General features: G+C 45.3%; 1 protein-coding gene across 1 annotated transcript in view; it reads left to right on the plus strand.

The window, feature by feature from the left end:
• crocc (ciliary rootlet coiled-coil, rootletin) overlaps positions 1 to 20,489 on the plus strand; it is an 88,613-nt gene that overhangs the window by 55,038 nt on the left and 13,086 nt on the right. The window contains exons 28-31 of the mRNA XM_078558121.1: positions 431 to 627; positions 7,932 to 8,052; positions 9,714 to 9,877; positions 14,902 to 15,342. Coding sequence (XP_078414247.1) covers positions 431 to 627; positions 7,932 to 8,052; positions 9,714 to 9,877; positions 14,902 to 15,342 — 923 coding nt within the window. The remainder of the gene's footprint in view (positions 1 to 430; positions 628 to 7,931; positions 8,053 to 9,713; positions 9,878 to 14,901; positions 15,343 to 20,489) is intronic.

The following is a 20,489-nucleotide window of genomic DNA, read 5'->3' on the forward strand; positions in this document are numbered from 1 at the left end:
AAAAGCCTTTCATGACCTCAGGATGACCTAAACAGTACTTTGCAAGTTGTAATGTAGGTCACGTTGCACCCAATTTGCACACAGTAAACTCCCATAAACAGCAATGTGATAATGAGTAGCTAATCTTGATTTTGAGATGTTGGCTGAGGGATAAATATTGTCCAGGACACTGGGGCAAACTCCCCTGCTTTTCTTTGAAATAGTGAATCTTTTACAGTCACCTGAGAGAGCAGACAGCAGTTTGACAGCTCATCCAAAAGATGGCACCTCCAACAGTGTAGCACTCCCTTAACACTGGACTGGAGTGCCAGCCTGAGTCATGTACTCAAACCTCTAGAGTTGGACTCGAACCCAAAACCTTCTGACTCAGAGCCAAGAGCACTATCCAGGGAGCCATTACTGACAATTATTGTACGTTGTGCAATTTTAGGTTTTGACACAGTGGATGGCAGCCCCATTCCTCAGACTGGAACCCCTGAACGCAGCATCACACCCCGCTCTGCATCACCTGAACGCTCCTTCTCCCCAACTCGCAGCGAACAACTTGTGGCCGACATTGACCCGGAAGTAGTTCGAGCAGCGCTCCGGGACTTCCTTCAAGAGCTGAGAGACACGCAGAGGGACCGGGTAAGGGTGAAAGTAGGATCACTCCCGCTGGTACTGAGCGAGACCAAGGAAGAATGGAGGGGGGATGGATGGGGAGGCGGAATCTTTAATAAGGGTAGTGAGTGAGGTTGGTTAAGGATGGAATAGAACCCGCGATTGATTAGAGGCACTACAGAAAGTTCAAAAAAGATTTACAAGGATGTTACCAAAACTGACAGGTTATAACTATAAAGAAAGACTGAAAAAACTCTGGGCCCTATACTCTAGAAAAGAGAAGGCTGAGCTATAAATATGTTTAGAATTATGAAGAGGTTTGATAGGGTAGATACAGAGAAGATGTTTCCACTAGAAGGGAGGTCATAAACTAGAGGACGCAATATAAGATAGTCACTAATAAGTCAAATAAGGGCAAGTGAAGAGTGCATACCTCAGCAGAGTGCATACCTCCGTCACACTGTGTTAACTTACCATATTACAGTTATGCAGCTCTTCCTTAAGGCTTTCCCCTGCCTAGTTGATGCTCCGTGACTATGATGCCACAACAAGAAATCTTTTTATTAAGAGCTTCTATCACACTGAGGGGGCTTCAAGCCAATCCACATCCAACAACCTGCTCTGAAAACTCTGCTCACATTTTTGACAGCTGTGACAAATTGCACCGCAGCAGCTGAGACATTCCACAACATTCTAAAACAATCAACAACATTCTAAATAAAATAACCCACAGCATTCACAAAAGGCCAGTATGCAGGTACAGCAAGTAATGAGGAAAGCTAATAGAATATTATCATTTATTGCAAGGGGAATTGAATACATAAGTAGGGAGGTTATGCTTCAGTTGTACAGGGAACTAGTGAGACCACATTTGGAGTGCTGTGTACAGTATTGTTCACCTTATTTAAGGAAGGATGTAAATGCATTGGAGGCAGTTGAGAGAAGGTTTTTACCAGACTAATACCTGGAATGGGTGTGTTGTCTTATAAGGAAAGGTTGGACAGACTAGGCTTATATCTGCTGGAATTTCGAACAGTAAGAGTTGGCTTGATTGAAACATTGATCCTGAGGGGTCTTGACAGGATGGATGTGGAGAGGATGTTTACTCTTGAGAGAGAATCTAGAACTAGGGGTCACTGTTTAAAAATAAGGGTTCGCCCATTTAAAACAGAGATGAGGCGAAAATTTTTCACTCAGGGTTGAGGGTCTTTGGAACTCTCTTCCTGAGAAGGTGGTGGAAGCAGAGCCTCTGAATGTTTTTAAGGCAGAGGTGGATAGATTCTTGGTAAGCAAGGGGGTGATAGGTTATCGGCGTTAGGTGGGATGCAGATTTCAGGTTACTATCAGATCAGCCATGATCTTATTAAATGGCAGAGCAGGCTTGAGGGGCTGAATGGCCTACTCCTGCTCCTTGTTCGAATGTTTGTAAAATAAGTCAATTAGCCCTACCTCCCAATGTTAACTGATCCTTTAAAAATTCCAGGTCCCGGATCCAGATCTGCATCTTCGCCAAAAACTAATAAATTCTTTCTTGGGCCATCTGTATACCAAGTTTTGTTGAAATCTGTCCTTTAGTTTTTGAGATATATTGTTTACAGACAAACAAGCTAATTGCCGTTCCTTCACTGTCGTTGGGTCAAAATCCTGGAACTCCCTCCCTAACAGCGCTGTGGGTGTCCATACACCACATGGACTGGAGCGGTTCAAGAAGGCAGCTCATCACCACCTTCTCAAGGGCAATTAGGGATGGGCAATAAATGCTGGCCCAGCCAGCAATGCCCACATCCCATAAATGACCACCTTCAGTGGTGGAGGTCAAGATAGAAGAAATTTCTATTTTACCCAGTGAGTGGATTTTCTACCACATGAGTAATTGAGGCAAATAGCATAGGTACACGTAAGGAGCAGTTAGATAAACACATGAGGGAAAAGGACTAGGAGGATATGTGGATGAAGTAGCCAGTTGAAGGTTCGTGTGGAAACACTGGCACTGACCAGTTGGGCTGTGTGGCCTGTTTTTGTGCTGTATGTAATGCTTAATTCTGCATATGAAGCTAGCACTCGAAGAAATAAAATCTCGGGCTTGGGGGAGTTTTAACATGGAGAGTGGGTGTGGGGAGGTGCGGTAGTTAAATGGGGAAAAAATGTTGTTGGGAAGTTTCCCCTAGGCTTTATCAAGGTGGGACAAGAAGATGGGTTGGTATTTTAAAATATGTTAATTGGGGATAATAGATTGAAAGTAATTGGTAGAAAGATTAGAGGGGAGTTGAGAATTTTATTTACACCCCACAGTGTGCTGGTGGTCTGGAACTCCCTGCCTGTAGATGTGGAAACCCTGACAGCATTTAAAAATACTTGGACACGCACTTGAAGTTCTGTACCCTATAGGTCTATGGTAGCAAGAGCTGGAAAGTGGGATTAGGCTGGATAGATCTTTTCTGGCCAGCACAGACACGATGGGCCAAATGGCGACCTCCTGTGCCGTAAATCTCCATGATTCTATGTGGTTGGAAGCCTTGGATTTTATCTACCTTTGCAGGTTATATTTTGTGGTTTATAAAATAAGTCCTTGTCCATTGGCCGGGGAAAGGTTTAAAACACGGTTAGCATGAACAAAATAAAACCAATTCAGAAGGGAGGATGTCAAACATTCTCAATGTAATGGGAGAGCATTTCTGTTTATATTAGGAGCCAGAGGTCAGCTAGAGAAGACCATGGTAGCATGACCCAGGCAGGATTATAGGATGCTGACATGGGCACGGCTGAAGAATTCAACAGATGCCCGGTATCTATAGTTAGCTATGAACAGGCGGGGACCCTTTATTACAGGTAAAATAGATCCTAAACTGGGTTGCTCAGATATCTCCAGGGAAACAGTGCAAACTAAATTAAAGGGGCTAGAGGTGAGTAAGAGCACCACTGTCAAATTTAATTTGCCCTGGGGGACTGAAATAACTATTTGATGTGAGTGGTGCTCTAGTAAATATTTTGAATAGTTTGCTGAGCACCGCAGAAGTGTTGGATAATTAAAGGGAAGTCAATTTTAAAAAGGACTTGAAGCCAAGTCTGCCAACTATAGACTAGTGAGTTTAACATCTTGTTGTGGAGTATCTAAAGACATTTGACATAGAGTCAGCCGTAGGTAAATGAAGCAACAGTTTATTCAATATAAGTAAGCATACAGGGGAAAGCACCCTCAAATTTCTCCAAGAGGCCGCTCAAATTTACACAGTTTCTGTCAATTATTTATAACACCTTTGTGATACTTCATCAATAACTCACAATGTTCTTACCTTGTACATCTAGTTCAGTACGTCCGCAATTACAGATGAGTTTACAAAATAATTACAGGGTGACCTGACCTTTAGCACAAATGATGCCTGCAGTTTATTCCAAAAACACTAATTTTGCATATCGATCCTGATGTTTTATTGCATTGCCCAGTCATCGGCATATCTTAGCCTGGCCCTGAGATCAGGCAATCAGTTTATCACAGTATAATTCATAGATCATTCATCAACTTATTCTATTATGACCCAAAGGTCACATTCCTTAGCTTATTATGCACTGGCCTATTGAACAGGCCTTCCTGACCTGTACCAAAGGTCACATTCCTTACTACATTCTAGTGGGTTCCAATTTTTTTTAACTGCAGACCCATTTTTGAAACTTAAACCAGCAACTTAGTCAAGTCTGGGTGAGCCCATGATACACCACTTCAATCTGTAGCGGGAAATTAATGCAAAACCTCATGAGGGGCGTTATTAATGATACCTAGAAGACTGGCTTGACAGGGGATATTCAACACAGTTTCAATGAACAGAGGTCAGGTTTGACAACATGATCCTGTTATTTGAATGGTACTAGAATGGTAGATTGGGGAATTCAATAGATGACATCTGCTTGATTTCCAAAAAGCTTTCAATATAATGCCACAAGGCACTTTTAAGCACATCTAATGTACTTAAATTAAGCCCCATGATGTCAAGGGTCGGACTGTGAGATTAATTGCAAATCGACTAAAGGACCATATGGAAAGGGTGATTTTAAACAGGGCTTCCTCCCAATGATCTGGACAGCGGTGGGTGCCACAAGGATCCATGCTGGGTCCTCCCATATTAATTAACAATTGTTCAGTATAAAACTGGGGCCCCAATAATATAAGGCTTTGGGGGAGAGGCCATCTTTTCACACTCCTGTTCCATAATTCTATTTACTCCCTGCCAATTTATGTCTGCCCTTAGTTTTGTCTTTCCCTTTTCCTGTTTCATTTGTATTTAAGCCTGCTTCATTTCTTGTAGATCCCTCCCTCCCTATTTACCCTTTCTGGCAGGACACTGGCCCCATTCTGCTTCAGGAAGAGTCCGTCTCATTGACACAGCTCTGTCCAATTCCACTACTGGTGCCCGTGACCTACAAGAAGGAATCCCTCATTCCTATACCAGCCACAGGTTAACTCTCCTGATATGGCTGTCTCAATGAAGATTCACAGTCATCCAATCATTACCCTGGAAGTCCTGCTTATTAAGTTAGTTCCTAACTCCTGATACTCCCTCAGCAAGACCTCTGTCCAGTCATGTGTTCCAACAAGGACCATGACAACTGGATGTACCCCCTCCTTTTCCAGATTCCTTTCCAGCTGCCTCGAGATATCCCTTCCCCCTAGCACCAGTTAGGCAGCACGCCCTTCAGTACTCTCTGATGTGGCTACAGAGGACACTATCTAACCCCCTAAATTATAGAATTCCTTCTGATCCGAATAGCTTTTTCTCATGCTGAACACAAAACATTCCGCGGGTAAGGATCAGAACCAGTATAGTCTCGTGAATAAGAAAAGAGAGGGGAACCATTCACCAGTAAGATTGGAAGAAGGGTTAACCTTGTGGGCATGAAGTGAAGTTGGCTGAGAGGAGATATTTTAACATTTACCTTTTGGATCCCTCACCTGCTAAGCTATATTACAAAGGGCTCTGTCATATGGAGCAATTCTTCTCTGATCAGATCATTAAGGAATTAGAGAGTCAGTCACAATCAGCTCAGGGAGGCAGCTTCTGGGAGTTGGCGCCTACCCACCTATCAGCAGCAGGTAGCCTAAGGCACCCAATTGAGCTGCTTTAGGTGCCAGTTCGGGGTACTGCACACACCATCTAGATTTTTGAGACAGTGGACAGGCCCCCGACCCAATGTGGCTGCAGCCTGAGCTGGAAGGTTGGTCGACTCCCTTCTGAGGACAGGGTAGATGCTGAGAGGATGTTTCCCCTCCTGGGGGAATCTAGAACTGGGGGCACAGATTAAAAATAAGGGGTCTCCCTTGTAATATGATAGAAATTAGGAGGAATTTCTTCTCTGAGGGTTGCTAATGTTTGGAATTCACTCCCCCAGAAAACAGTGGAGGATGGGTCATTGAATATAGTCAAGGCTGAGTTAGACAGGTATTTGTTCTACAAGGGAATTAAGGGTTCTGGGGGGCCCACAGGAAAGTGGAGTTAAGGCTACAATCAGATCAGCTGTGACCTTTTTGAATGGCGGAGCAGGCTCGAGGGGATGAATGGCCTACTCCGCTCCTATTCTTATGTTCTTATGAAGAGCAGTACCAACTGAAACCTGGGAGCCGATCACTAGCCTGCCCTCTGCCAGTGGGTGCTGATTGGTGGGAAAGGGGCCGCCATCCTTTCCCCAGTTTAAAAAAAATACCTGGACAACCAAACTTCAATAATCACCAAAACCAGAAAGCTGCTTGAGCATATCTGAATGTAGATTACACTACGTGCTTTGCATGTGTTTAAATACAGTAATCCCAAACCGGTAATCTTCAGTCCTGCTGTTAATTATTGAAGCTCTTGGCAGACCTCCCCAAAACAACACAATCCACTTGAAACCCAGAGGTCTAGTCACCCTAGAGGCAAGACGGGGTGATAAATGGAACTGTGTGGAAATTATTCTAAAAGCATTGCATTGAAAGTTGTAAGGCAGGTCCCAACAATGCAGTACTGACAGGACCTCCACAAAGAGGCGAATCAAGCTCATAGCCCATGAGACCTGGTGGGTGATCATTTGTAATGACAGGTCTTGTCAGTGCTTCGTTTAATGTTGGAAATTTGTTTAAAAAACCACGAGAGGGTAAATTTTGTGAGACCCCACACCCAGGCCAGAGTTTCGCTGAATGGCAGTTGCATTCGGAGAATCAGACACGCAACCCTCCCAATGTGCCACCTGGAGCCCTGAAAAGTCTACCCCTAGAAAACACACAACAGGTTCATCAATATCTGAAAGAAAAAGAATATCATTTTCAGTAGGTCTCTTCATCAGAGCAGCCACCACAAGTTACAGCTGAAACGTTCAGCTGTCTTTCAGAAGCTGTGCATTTTCTGTTATTCTACTGGTGGTAATACTCAAACACAATCATTATTTGTTTATTCAGCGTTCCCCTTTCCCAAGGGGCTGTCCTCAGCACGCGACCTCTCCAGTGTTATGGCACAGCCGATGGTAAATGCTGAGTTGTTCAAATCCCAAAGGGAAACTTGAAACAACTGCCACAACTTATATTTTGCAATTTGTATAAATTTCGAAATGTGCGCCTTGAATTCAATAGTAATAAGATCACCAAGTCTTATGTGTTTTTACAAAACTAGATTAAACATTTATTAATAAGAGAAATGAATTTAAACACATACATAGATCTACAAATTACTACTATGATAACTTCTAAATCCCCTACTTAATCTGACTCCCAGTTACACTTTCATTAAAGCAACAGTAAGACTCACAGATTTTAAAAGATCCAGGCAAAGTGATATGCAATATCCTGAACCAGTCGAATTCAGAGTGAGTTTTCTTAACTTCAGTTGTTTGAAAACAGCAGCTTGAGGCATAGATGCTGAAGGCTTTTCACACTTATTAGATCTTAAAAATGCCCCCCCTTACACACAGCCTTCGCTTCTCTATACATATTTTCCCCTTTGAATGCAAATGCCCATTGTTTCACTATGTCTTCGGACTTTATCTTTCTGATAATAAAAATCTCTCATAGCATTAAGTTTTACCAGTAATCTTTGGGAAAAATAAACACACTGTTTCTAAACTTCACCTGGCTGGGTGACACACTTCACCCCTCCTTTGAAAACAATCTAGTCTGGTTTATGTAAAAATGCAAATGTCCTTTTGCACCTGACATTCTAAACTTCCCCCATGTTTACATCAAAGCCTTCAGACCAGCTGCCTTTAATCAAATTAACACGCACACACACACCACTATTTTACAATCAATTCCAATAACATGAGAATTATTATATCTTCTTGACACCAGGTAATTCTGCCATCTTTCCCCTCAGGATGAAGCACGCATTCAGGTTTCTAACCTGAGCAGACAGCTGAGAGAGATGGAGTCTGATCGGGACAATGTCAACAGTCGCTTACAGCAGCTACAGAAATCACTGGCTGATTGTGAGGAAGGTCAGTCCTTAGTTAACCTCACCTAATGTGTATTTTCTGAAATAGAAGAAGGGTCATACGGACTCGAAACGTTAACTCTGTTTCTCTCTCCACAGATGCTGCTAGACCTGCTGAGTTTTTCCAGCATTTTCTGCTTTTGTGTGTATTTTCTTGGGTTGGGGAGGGTGATTGACCCAAGTTCATGTAACCTGCACCTTTGATATTGGAATTTGTGATAGACTAGACAGATGCTGGCCGGGAGCTTATCCTGGTCAGAGCTAGCAGCAATGGACAGTGGAACATTTACCCATTTCAGGCACCCAGTGGCAGTAGCAAGTACTCCAAGGCTCAATGGGCAGTACGGGCAACACTCCCGCTGAACTGTCCCCAAACAAAGAGTAAAGCTCTCTACGCTGACCCTACAAGAATGTCCCCACTCAACACCAGTGTGAAACTTTCAAGTTCCTGCACCATCCTTTGGCCTCACTGTGGGAGACTGACAATTTAGAGCCAATTAGTGGGCAGTTCTGTGCTGTGTTCCCTTCTCGCTGTTGGGAGCTGGTTTGAGACTGCCCCATACTCATTGCTTATGGGAATCACAGTCAGCAGAGAGAGGAGAGTCAACCTGGGCCAGTTTTGAACCCAGAGCTAAAAACACTGGGAAACCCAGCCCGTTGGTAGTTGCCCATGTCAAGAAATTTGTTGCCAAATTAAAAGAGTTTAGTTGCTTAACAATAATGTACACCAATGATTATGGGGTTTCCTGAATGTTTGTGCTTTGTTTGACTTCCTGGAGACAAGCCCAAGTGATTTTCTCCCATGGTGCAAACATTCCAACTTACATATCTTGAGGAAGCTGAGAAATGATAATGATAGCTGTGGTTCCCAAACCATCATTGTCAGAGTCGGAGAGCTCCAGGGAACTGTGTGAGAAGACAGCCTGAAAGGCATCCATTTTAAAAAAAGGAACAGGCTAACCAAGTCCAAATGTATCCAAATCGCCTTTAATTTGGGTTGCATCAGGCTTGAAGTTGAATGAAAAGCTCATCCCTTCTAAATGCCCCAGCCTGGTCCACCCCAGTGTAAACTTGAGTAGTATGTGCCTGGGCTATTATAAGGAGCATTAATCGATGGCTTATTCCTGCCCCCAGTGTGGGCAGTCATTCTCCAGTCACACTTCCAGAAAGCATTTCTAGACACCAAGCGCAGTGAAAATCCAGAACTCTCCCTCCCAAAAATGCTGTTGAGAATTTGAAATGAAATTAATAGATTTAATGGATAGGGTTCTGAAGAAGTGTCATGTTGGACTTGAAATGATAACTCTGTTTCTCTCTCCACTGATGCTGCCAGACCTGCTGAGCTTTTCCAGCACTTTTTGTTTTTAATATTAATAGATTTTTGTTAGGCAAGAGATATAGGAGTTTACTGAATCCAGGCGAGTAGATGGAGTTAAGATACAGACCAACCATGATGTATATGCATGGCAGAACAGCCTTGAGGGGCTGAATGGCCTTCTCCTGTTCCTATGTTCCTTCCAGCCTGAAAGGACGGGCAGGGAGTGGATGAACAAGGTCAAAGTTCACTGCCCCTGAGCTTCACTGAGCCAAGATACCAATTGGAGTGAAAGACTTGAGAGGTCATTGAAGATGGCACTGACCCAGGATGACCCTCTGTGTTTCTAGGTAAGCGGGGCATTGACGGGCGATTGGCCAGCGCTCAAACTGCACTTACGCTGCAGGAGGAGGCAATCCGTCGCAATGAGAGAGAACGCAAAGCGCTGCTTGATAAGATTGCTACATTGGAGAGAACCATCCAGTCAGCTGACAGTGACAGGCGAACCATGCAGGTAAGGCTTACCATGAACGATTGTCACCCTGCGCCCATTTCTTACACCACACTGATTTCCAATTCCAGGTCACTCTTCACTCCTCTCCTGAAGGTGTTGGCTCATAGCTGGCGCAGCCAGCAAAGCCCACATCCCGTGAATGAATAAAAATAAAATTCAGGCTCCTCTGAAGGGAGAAGGCCTTGCATTTCTATAGCGCCCTTCATGACCTCAGGACGTCCCAGAGCGCTGTATAGAAAATTATACACTTTTTGAAGTGTAGTCACTGTTGAAAAATCGGAAATATGGCAGCCAATTTGCACACAGCAAGCTCCCACAAACAACAATGTGATAAAGGCCAGATGACCTGTTTTCGTGCTGTTGCTTGAGGGATAAATATTGGCCAGGTACACTGTGGAGAATTTCTAACTGAGAGAGCAGCTGGGCCTTGGTTTAATGCTTCATCCAAAAAGACGGCAGCTCCAACAGTGCAACACTCAAGTCTCCGGAATGGGGCTGTAACCCATAACCTCTGACTCCAGTGAGAGTAATGGTAATGCCACCAAGCAACAGCTAACACAATGACCACTGTTCATGTATGAGCCTGGACAGTGAATGCAGGCTGGCTATTAGATTCTGGAGGCAATCACAGCAGAATCCGACCTCACCCTCGCCCAACATTTTCAGCAAGTACCACTTGAGTTGAATTTTGACTGATTTCCCCCACCGCCTCCACATTCCTCCACCCGCACACCACCACCTCTCCCCCCCACCCCCCACAACGCCTCTGCCCCAGGTCCTAGTTCTGACGTTAATTGTAGCATTCCCACTGCTGCCCAAGCTGGGGTGAGACCAGGAACCTGAACTGGGTGGCTGTCAGTACTACACTGGGAAATGCATTGACCTGCAGAACCAAAGGAGGCATTCAACCTTGTAAGAGATCACACAGATATCACAAGGACACTTCAACCACTAGAATCTTCCCACCCCACACTGCACTAGGAAGCTCCAAATCCTGAACTTGTTAACTAGGATTTTATAAAATTCAATGAAAACAACAGACTTTTAGTAATCAACACATTCTCTTGAAGCTGCCAGGTCAGAACACATACTCTTCTTGTCTTAAACGAGCTCTCACACTGCTGGGATCCAGACTGCTTTACTTTGTCTGGTTTCTGTTTTAGTTAATGAGGGGAGCTGAGAGACGGAGTGTTTGCCAGATTGGTAGAGCATGCGGATACTGTGGGGCCAGATCCAGCTCTGCCTCAATAACTGCATTAAGGTGGAGTGTTAGAATGGCTTAAAAGGACTGAATTCTCCTGCGGTGTACCATATATTGACATGCACAGTTTGCATTGTGTCTTGAGGTGAATGAGCTGGAGACTTATTGATTTGCCCGACTCTGTCCTCGCTCACCTATCCCCTCTGTGCAGTTTCCGGCTGGGTTTACCCGATAACGAACACCTTGATCCCTTTTCCCCCTCCCCCCTCTACCCACATTGCCCCAGTCCTTCCCAGCCCAGCACTACTGAGGCCTTTTTGTGTTTTTGGTTAGGCATCCGTGGTTCTATCTGAATGCCCTGTGCTTCAAAAATAAATGCATGTTCCACACTTAGTCCAACTTCCACACTGCCCTGTGACCCCAGCACTCCACATTGCCTGCACCTCCAATCACAATCCAATCCACATCACTACCTTCAGCCATCACTCCAGCTCTACAAAGCCAGTGACAACCCTTAATGAGCACTCCAATTGGAAGAGACTTGCTTGCCCCTCTCTCCCAGTGGGGTTTGCCAATTAGGTTCCATTTCTGGCTTGTGTTCAGTTAACTGATTTCACCCCAATGGCAGTATAAAAGTAGGCAAGGACATGTTTATATAGTGCCTGTCACAACCTGAGGACATCCTAACGTGCTTCATAGTTAATGAAGTACTTTTGAAGTGTAGTCAGTCGAGATGCTATTATTGGTCTAAGTGGCCCTGAGGTGAAGGATGGGGTATTCACCCAGGAAAATCCACCGTTGATCACAAGCAAGGGACCATTGCTAGGGATATTGTAGCACAGTCGGTTACGACACTGAACTAATAACCCAGAGGCTTGGAGTCTGTCTCATCTGGAGTCAGGAGTTCAGATCCCACCATGGTAACCGGGGAATTTAATTAATGAATTAAATAAATCTGGGATAAAAAGTTAAGCTTCAGGAATGATGACCGTTAAACTACCGGATTATCATTAAAAGCTCACCTGTTTCACTAATGTCCTTTAGGGAAGGAAATCTGCCGTGCTCACCTGGCCTGGCCTACGTGTGACTCCAGACCCTCAGCAATGTGGTCGGTTCATAGCGGCCTTCTGAGACGGCCGAGCAAGCTACTCTGTTGTTTTCAAAAGGGCAGCTCGCCACCACTTTCTCAAGGACAATCAAGGGTGGGCAGTCGGTGCTGACCTTGCCAGTGATGGCCGCATCCCGTGACTGAATGGGAAGAACAGAAAACCGCTTCTGTGTGGACATTGGATAAATGCAGTGTCAAGCTCATTTGTGATTTCTACACCCCAACACCACTCCCGCACCCCATCCCACCCCCCATCCCCCGCCCCATCCCCCATCCCCCACCCCCCCGCCCCATGACCGGATATCCTAAAACAGTCACTTTCCGGGTCACTTGAATAGGGTGCCAAATGCCGTCTGATGTACATGAACCCCAGCTAGTGTCACCCTTAAGGAGAACAGGGGAGAAAAGATCTCTTTGCCCAGCAAACCACGGAATTGTCGGGTGTGGAGAAAGGTGGGGCGGGGGGGTTGTTAGAATAAATAAAACAGAGGGTGCAAGATTCCCCAGCCTTACCAAAATAAAGAATAAACTGAGTCTGGATGTGACAGGACCGTCTTCAACCCACAGTGTAATATCCGGACAAAGTTCCTTAATAAAACTGGAATCCCCTCTGTCAGACCGGAACATGAATAGATGTTCCCTCCACTGCCTTCGATTACGATACTAATTTGCAGGATGTTGTTTGGAGAAAAACAAGGGAGAGGGCAGGAAGCTGTGGGAGATTAGGGGGTTCTAGGCTGCTGCATTCCCAGCTAATAAGAGGATTGGATGGGACATCCTTAAAGGCATTACGGAAGACTTACAGCTCTTGGAGTCTAAGGGAATCCCACAGACTCCAATTAACAGAGCTGGAAATTCCAGAGTTAGCTGGCTAATGTCTGGAGTGGAGACGTGCACTGGCTGCAGAACAGAACACTGTATTTCTCCTGGCACTGAGTGCCTGGTGAAGGTCTGGCAGGCAGCAAGCGTTTACTGGGGGAGAGGCAGCCTCAAGAACGGGGTTGGGGGGAGGTGGAGAGGTGGGGGTAAGCGCATTTGTGCGAAATGGCTCAGCAACTGAGCAGCCCTTAACCCATCCTTAACCGGATTGACAAGGAGCCCTGCGGGTACAGTCAAGTCGACTGTAATGAATGCCCACAAGGTCGGAGGATTGTGTGGAGCAGCGCTGGTTCTGCTGGCAGACTGGATGGGGGTGGGCAGTGTGGAGCATGAGGAGAGGATATGGAGGTGGGGGGGGGAATGCCTGTGTTATAATGAGAGGGAAACTGGATCTCAGGTTAATGCTTGGTTGTCGTCAGCCTTTGGCGGCTCAATGTATAACTGAAGTGAAGTGTGTTACTAAGCCTTACAGACCAGCAAAGCCCCAGGCCTGTCCTGACTTAGTCAGCAACTCTCTGGTACCATGCTACTATCAACAACAACAAAATCTAGCATTGATATATTACCTCTAATGCAGTAAAACATCCTAAAGTGCTTCCCAGGAAAAATTGACTCCGAGATTTAGAGAGAATTAGGACGTGTGACTTTGTAGGTCTTAAGAAGTGCTTTAAAGGAGAAGGGAAAGGTACAGAGGCAGAGAGGTTTTAGGAGGGAACTTAGAGCTTTAGACCGGGACAGCTGAAGGCAAAACTGCCAGTAAAGGGGGCAAAGGACGTGAGGGATGCACAAGATGCCAGAATTGGAGGAAAGCTGAATTCTCGGGGGATTGTAGTGCGGAGGAGGTTACACAGGTTGGAAGGGGCAAGGCCAGGGAGGGACCTGAATACAAGAGTGAGAATTTTAAACTTAGGGTCGCGCTGAACCATCAGCCAATGTAAGTCAGTGAGCACAGGGGTGATGGATGAACGGGACTTGGTGCGAGTTTGAAATGGGACAGCAGAGTTTTGAATATCTGCTTTGACAGTGAATGGCAGCAACAGATCCAATCATAAATAAAAACAGAAAATGCTGGGAAAAACTCAGCAGATCTGGCATGTGATTCTTCTCCAGAGATTCAGCCATGTAGGAAACAGGTACTGTCCTCACCTGACATGTACCCAAGACCCACTCTCCAGAAGGAGGTCACCAGATAACGATCAGAAATGATTTGCCTCCTCCCTAGCTCAGGGGACCTAGGCTGTATTTTCCCAACTACCAACACAGCGAAGATTAGTTAGTTCAGTACAATTTGGTCAATTTAGCTATTCAAGACTGAGATTGATAGATTTTTATCAGGCAAGTTTATTGATCAAAGGCAGGTAAATGGAGTTGAGGTACAGCTCAACACAATCTAATTAAACAGCGGAACAAGTCCGAGGGGATAAATGGTCTTCTCATGTCCCTATGTTGCAAGGATCCACCACCATGACTGGATAATCTGTTTTGGTGATGTTGGTTGAGGGATAAGTATTGACCGGGGACACTGGAGGGAGTTCCTCTGCTTTTCTTCAAAACGGTGCATTAGGATCTTTTATACCACCCCAGAGAGGTTCCTCGGTTTAACGGCTTGTCTGAAAGACAACACCGCCAACCGTGCAGCACTCTCTCAGTGCAGCACTTTTGGTGTGTCAGCCTGGATTCTGTGCTCAAGTCCCTGAAGTGGGTCTTGAACTCCCAACCTCCTGACTCAGAGGCGTGAGCGCTGCCAACTGAGCCACATCTGACAGCAATTGAACCATGAGAGGTGAAAAGCAGAACCGCCAATCAATCTCATCACTGTTTCTGTTGTTACTGCAGGACAAAATGAGCAAAATGAAAGCAAACGAGGCCAAGCTGGAGAATGACAAGCGCAAACTAAAGGAGTTCCTAGACGCCTCTGAGAGCCGCGCCACAAAGCTGGAGCTCATTCGTCGCTCGCTCGAGGGAGAGCTGCAGAGAATGAAGCTGGTCACGAGCGACCGGGAAGCCGAGATCCAGGTGCTTCAGGACCGGATTGGTAACCTGCAGAGGCAGGTGGCGGACAGCCAGGCCAAGGCCAACAGCCTGCAGCTGACTGTGGACCGGCTGAATTCCTCGCTTACCAAATCGGAGGAGGGAGAGAGCCAACTGAAGGACAAAGTGCAGAGCCTGTCGCTGTTGCTGTCTGACAGGACGGCTAGTGCCTCCGCGCTCCAGGAGAAGACGGCCCAGCTGCAGAAAGCATTGACCAGCAGCGAGCATGACCGTCGCATCCTTCATGTGAGTGTCGGCATGGTTACACTGCCTGGCAGCATCCTTACTGCGTACACCATTATCACGTTTCTGTATTTTATATCTAACATACACCCAATGAGTTCCCACAGACAGTCTGACCTGCTCCAGAACTAGCTGTGCTCGTTATCAAATATATTTATTTAAAAAGGAACCGCTTTTCCATTTCAAGGGGAAGTCTCAGCAACCTTTCTTTCTAGACTCTTCTGTGCCTGAGCAGTTCACCTCTTCCTCATTTCCATCCCCTTCAGCTGTTGTATTCTCTCACATTTTCTTTCCTCCCCTCTCCATCCTTTTCCCTCTCCATCCTCTATCCTCTCTCCTCTCTTACCCTTCTCTTCCTCTCCATCTATTCTTCCCCCTCCATCCTCTCTCCCCTCCGTGGTGACTTCCCCCTCTATCATTATCATCTTCCCCCATCTTATCCTCCCCTCCTCCTTCTCTTTCCATCTCCTTCCCTTTCATGGATCTACAGAGTCACAGTGCGGCAGGGAGTTAGGGAGCTTGCTGCTTTTATTTTGCTTGGACATATAGAATAATTAAATAAGCACTCCTTCTTCAAGAAACACCAGCAAAAATGATTATCTAGTTATGCATCTTGGTCACTATTTCTGGGACCTTATCATGTGCAAGTTAGCCGCCATGTTTGCTTCCAAAGCAACAATGACTGCACTTTAAGATTCCACCGTTGTCTGTGATACACTGAGGGATGTCATGAAAGGTGTCAAATAAATGGATCCAGATAGATATGAAGACGGGATTAGATAGAGCAGGGTGGGAGGAAGATCATATGGAGAATAAACACCACCAGAGGCCTGTTTCTATGCGGTAAGTTCTTAATTTTTTTCTGACTTTCTTCCCAATAGTTAAGAAGAATGTGCAGTTATAAATAGCTGGTCTCACAATGTCAAGTTTTGTTCTCCTCTCTTTCATACAACCTCTCAGCCTGTCGACTCCTTAAATCTTTTTACACTCTGAACGTGTACCAATGTCTGAGCTAGTCACACACGTGTTTCCTCTCACCCTGGCCTGTAACAACACACAGCCTGGCTACGAGCCCAGGAGAAGCTGGGGGCCGGCCAAGCCTGTTTCACTTAATTCTGAAGGTGTCTCTTAGGAAAGGTACACTTGATGGTAATGGCTTCCCCTGTGGCTGCAGATAGTTAGGAAAAAAGGTCAAAACTGCTGCGAATCGCTAAACAGAAAAATACTTCCTTATACTGAAGGTTGGCTAAGGGTGGGGTAGTGTTGTGCTGGTCACAGTTATAGCCCCATAACACAAGTCTGATATGACTACTAATGTTTGTTTTATCGATCAGTGTTCAACAAATGGCAACGGTTTTGGTCATAATAGTGTGCGCCCGTGTGTGTGTGTGTGTGTGTGTGTCTGTGTCCGTGTGTGTGTGAGACAATGAATGTATGAATGTACATGGTGTTGGGAAGGGCAGTCACTCTACCAGGAGCCTACTATACTCTAATGTCCCAGTCAGTATGATGGTAGTAGTAATTAGAGACAAACTGAACTGTGCCCAGAACAGTGAGCTCCAGTGTCTGCTTCCTCATTAGCTGCATGAATGAAAGTTCCTTACAAGACACATCTTTACAAGCGCAAACATCACCCACATATAAAAAACAGCTGGGGTGGGATCAAAGTTCCCTTTAATTATATTTTTTATTGTACATGGCCTGTTCATTTCAATCCAGAGTGCCTTTAAATAATGGCCGTGTACACCAAGTATCTTAAATGGGACAACTTGTGAGTAGTCTCTGTGGCATAGCTTCTGGGCTGCTGCAAACCTGCAACTAAGAAGGAACATTAGATGGGTTATGAGATAACAGTGCATGAAGGGGAGCAGCTGAGTGAGAGAGATAGGAGGAGTTAGAGATAAGGTGGAACTGGGGATGTAAAGGAGGCTCATTCAAACAAGGAAGAACTGAGGAGTGAGAAGGGAGAGGAAACCATTGGATGGCGGAGCGACACAGTGGGCAGAACTTAATTCCAGCCTTGGGAAGAGGCTGGGCAGCAGGAGGGGCCAAAGAATCTGGAGGGAAGGTGGTGGTGGAGTACATGTCACCTTCATGACCCTCTGCAATTCGTTCAGGGTGGAGAAGTTTGAGGATGGCCTTCCCATACAGCTCTGGAATCAACACTGGGATCTCCCTGATCTATTTGCATCCTGCAACTCATTTAGCTACCAGACAAGTTATTGCCACTTGAGTTCTGTAGAAAATATCTTGTTCAATTAAAATTTTGAGGAGGCTGGTGTTATGATCCCAATAGAGACCAGTATGTTTATTTTTTAAAAGGAAAAAAATATCTGAAACCCCAGTTATTTATTGAAAAAAATGAAGCCACCAAGATTCCACAGGTTAAAACAGTTTACTATACAAGGGTCAAACAAAGCAAATACTAAACACTATCTTAGCTAACCATCTATACTCTAACATCCAGAATCAACATAAGTAAACATGAATTAGCAGGCAAATTACGGTCGATTATAGACTATAAATTACACATTAAATAGCAGATACAACTAAGACAGATCTTATGAATTGGTTTGGCAGCCTACTCTGCATATAAATCATCAATCTCAGTCACAAAGTCCTTCAAAACTCTTTCTTCCTGATGGAGAATTTGAGCTCCTCTTCTTGGTGCTAGTCTGACCCCCAGCCAATAGCAGCACACAACCAATCTGAGTTCAATGGGCACAGTCTTCACCACAAAAGGCACACGTCTACAGAACCTCCTCAGCTCAGTCTGGATGGTGTAGATCCACCAATGTTATCTTCAGGTAACAGAAACAGCTGCAGCAACTGAGTTTTTGCTTATTCACAGTTTCTGGATCTAGCCTTTGATTTCTCCAGCCTGCCTGTACTGCACCACTGGACTCATCAACTTCAGCTGAGATTGATCTGTGCCCTTTTATATGCTTTCAACCTGGTTCAGTTTCCCTAGAAGTTTCAGTTTCCAATCACAGTTTCAGTTTTCATCTCCTCAGAAACTGGGAAGGTCAGTTTCCTTTTTCTGTTTCCATTTTTGATTTCTCTTTTCAGTTAGGGTCCATCAAAAAAAAAATACAAGCTTTGGAACCACAGATTCCATCACACCGGAAGTTTTGTCTGCTCCCTTGATTGTGTTGCTGCTCGGACCCCAGTTTAATATGTAATTTCTAGTTTATAATCGACTGTATTAGAAGCTTGGTACTCCTAATAGCGAAGGCGCACTATTTTAGAAATGAGGCAGACTCTGGCCCTCTGAAGTTGTGTCGGCTCCTACATGTTCCTGAATCCTGACAGCAGAGGCTGGAGGCGTGGAAGACAGAACCCGACTGCACACTGGTGCCGAGGAGAGGGGCCTGGAGTCACATGTAGGCCAGACCAGGGAAGGATGGCAGATTTCCTCCCCTAAAGGGCAATGGTGAACCGGATGGGTTTTAATGGCAATTCAGTAGTTTCACGGCCACCATTACTGAACCGAGCTTTTTACTGCAGGTTTTTATTAACTGAACTTAAATTCCACCAACTCCCCTGGTGGGACTTGAACTCGTGTTTCCAGAGGATTAGTCTGGGCGTCTAGATTGCTCGTCCAGTAATATTACCACTCTGCTCCTGTAAGTGTATGAACCGGGAGGGAGTTTATTGTTTCACTGCAGAAGTGAATGGAGGACATTACCTCACTGCAAACACAAGATTTGCATTTGAATCCCTCTCTCTCACTCATTATAACCATTGATCCTGCAGATTCTGTCCTGCACTTTTACTGAGCAACTATTTGGATTTAAACAATAAATATGTTTAAATTAAATGTAGCTTGAGGCCTGGAGCTGGTCACCATCTCCTTCCTATTCAGTTATGCTTGCTTTCTATCTCTCCATCTTTTAATAGGTCTCTTAGCATGAGTTCAGTGTGCTTCTCTGCCTTGGTAATGAGCTCCTCTGTAGGGACCTCCTGAACAGCTTTAGGACCCAGAGGTCAGAAGTTACCTGGCAACCTGGTTCCTTGGTTTGGAGGTGATTATCATGGCTGTGGCTTTGGGTTTATCCCCACACATGCTCCGGCTCCCACCGCTCGCCATCAAGGCCCATAAGTTATTACTGCTCCTTCCAAGGTCACTGATCCTATCCCTCACTTCCCATCAATAGCAAAATTAAAACGTCCAAAGCCAGGCAAGGGGAGTTTAGGGCTCGGGTGAGGGAACTCTTGAGTTGTTGCTGATGAAGATGCTTTGAAAAATGTAATAGCTAAGGCAGATGTCCTCAAACTGTGGGTTGTGACCCCCCCCAGTGGGGCTGCAGGACAAGTAATTGGGGTCATGACCCCCACCGAGGCAGGAATGGCAGCCATGGAGCGGAGATTCAGATTTGACAGTCCTGGGATTGGCTTTAAATGTGCACCTTTTTTTGCCCGTGAGCATGGTCTAACCCAATGAGCTGTGAGGCCTGATCGCTGACACCAGCGGAGCCTGCAAAATGGTAGGTGCCTTAGTTGCTCTTTGTGCCTGTATCCCTGCTGTTCCCACCCCACTCAACAACTCCACCTCCCCCCCCCACCCCAATTTTCACTCTGAGGTTGCAGCAAATGTGAAATATTAAAAAAAAGGCCACAGCAGAAATAAGTTTGGGAAGCACTGAGCAAACACCTTGAGATCATGACTCAAATAAGTTTAGGAAGTTGGAATTAAGTTTTGAAACTAGACTTTTTGGCTTCTGATTTGTTCTTTAGATATCTGCAGGTAGTTTGTTTGAAACTTGTGCTGTCCAGTCCAGTGTCCTTTGTCCCGAGCATTAGCTCTGCAGGCAGAACTGAGGTTACCCCCCCCTCTGGGGCTGAATAACAGGATAACGCTAACTGCTTAGGACCAGCACATGTAAAATGTTCTGATGAAGAGTCATACAGACTCGAAGCATTAATTCTGCCTTCCTCTCCACAGATGCTGTCAGACCTGCTGAGTTTTTCCAGCTATTTTTATTTTTGTATGTAAAATGATCACTTGGGTTAAGTGCCAGAGGTGGCCTGTGCAGTGGGCCTGCATCCCACTCTTCAGGTTGCCAACCCTCCAGGATTGTCCTGGAGTCTCCAGGAATTGAAGATCAATCTCCAGGACGCTGCTGTGTGCAACCCTAGAGAAAAATCAT

This window comes from Cetorhinus maximus, chromosome 15, assembly GCF_964194155.1.
Source record: "Cetorhinus maximus chromosome 15, sCetMax3.hap1.1, whole genome shotgun sequence".
Taxonomy (NCBI): Eukaryota; Metazoa; Chordata; class Chondrichthyes; order Lamniformes; family Cetorhinidae; genus Cetorhinus; species Cetorhinus maximus.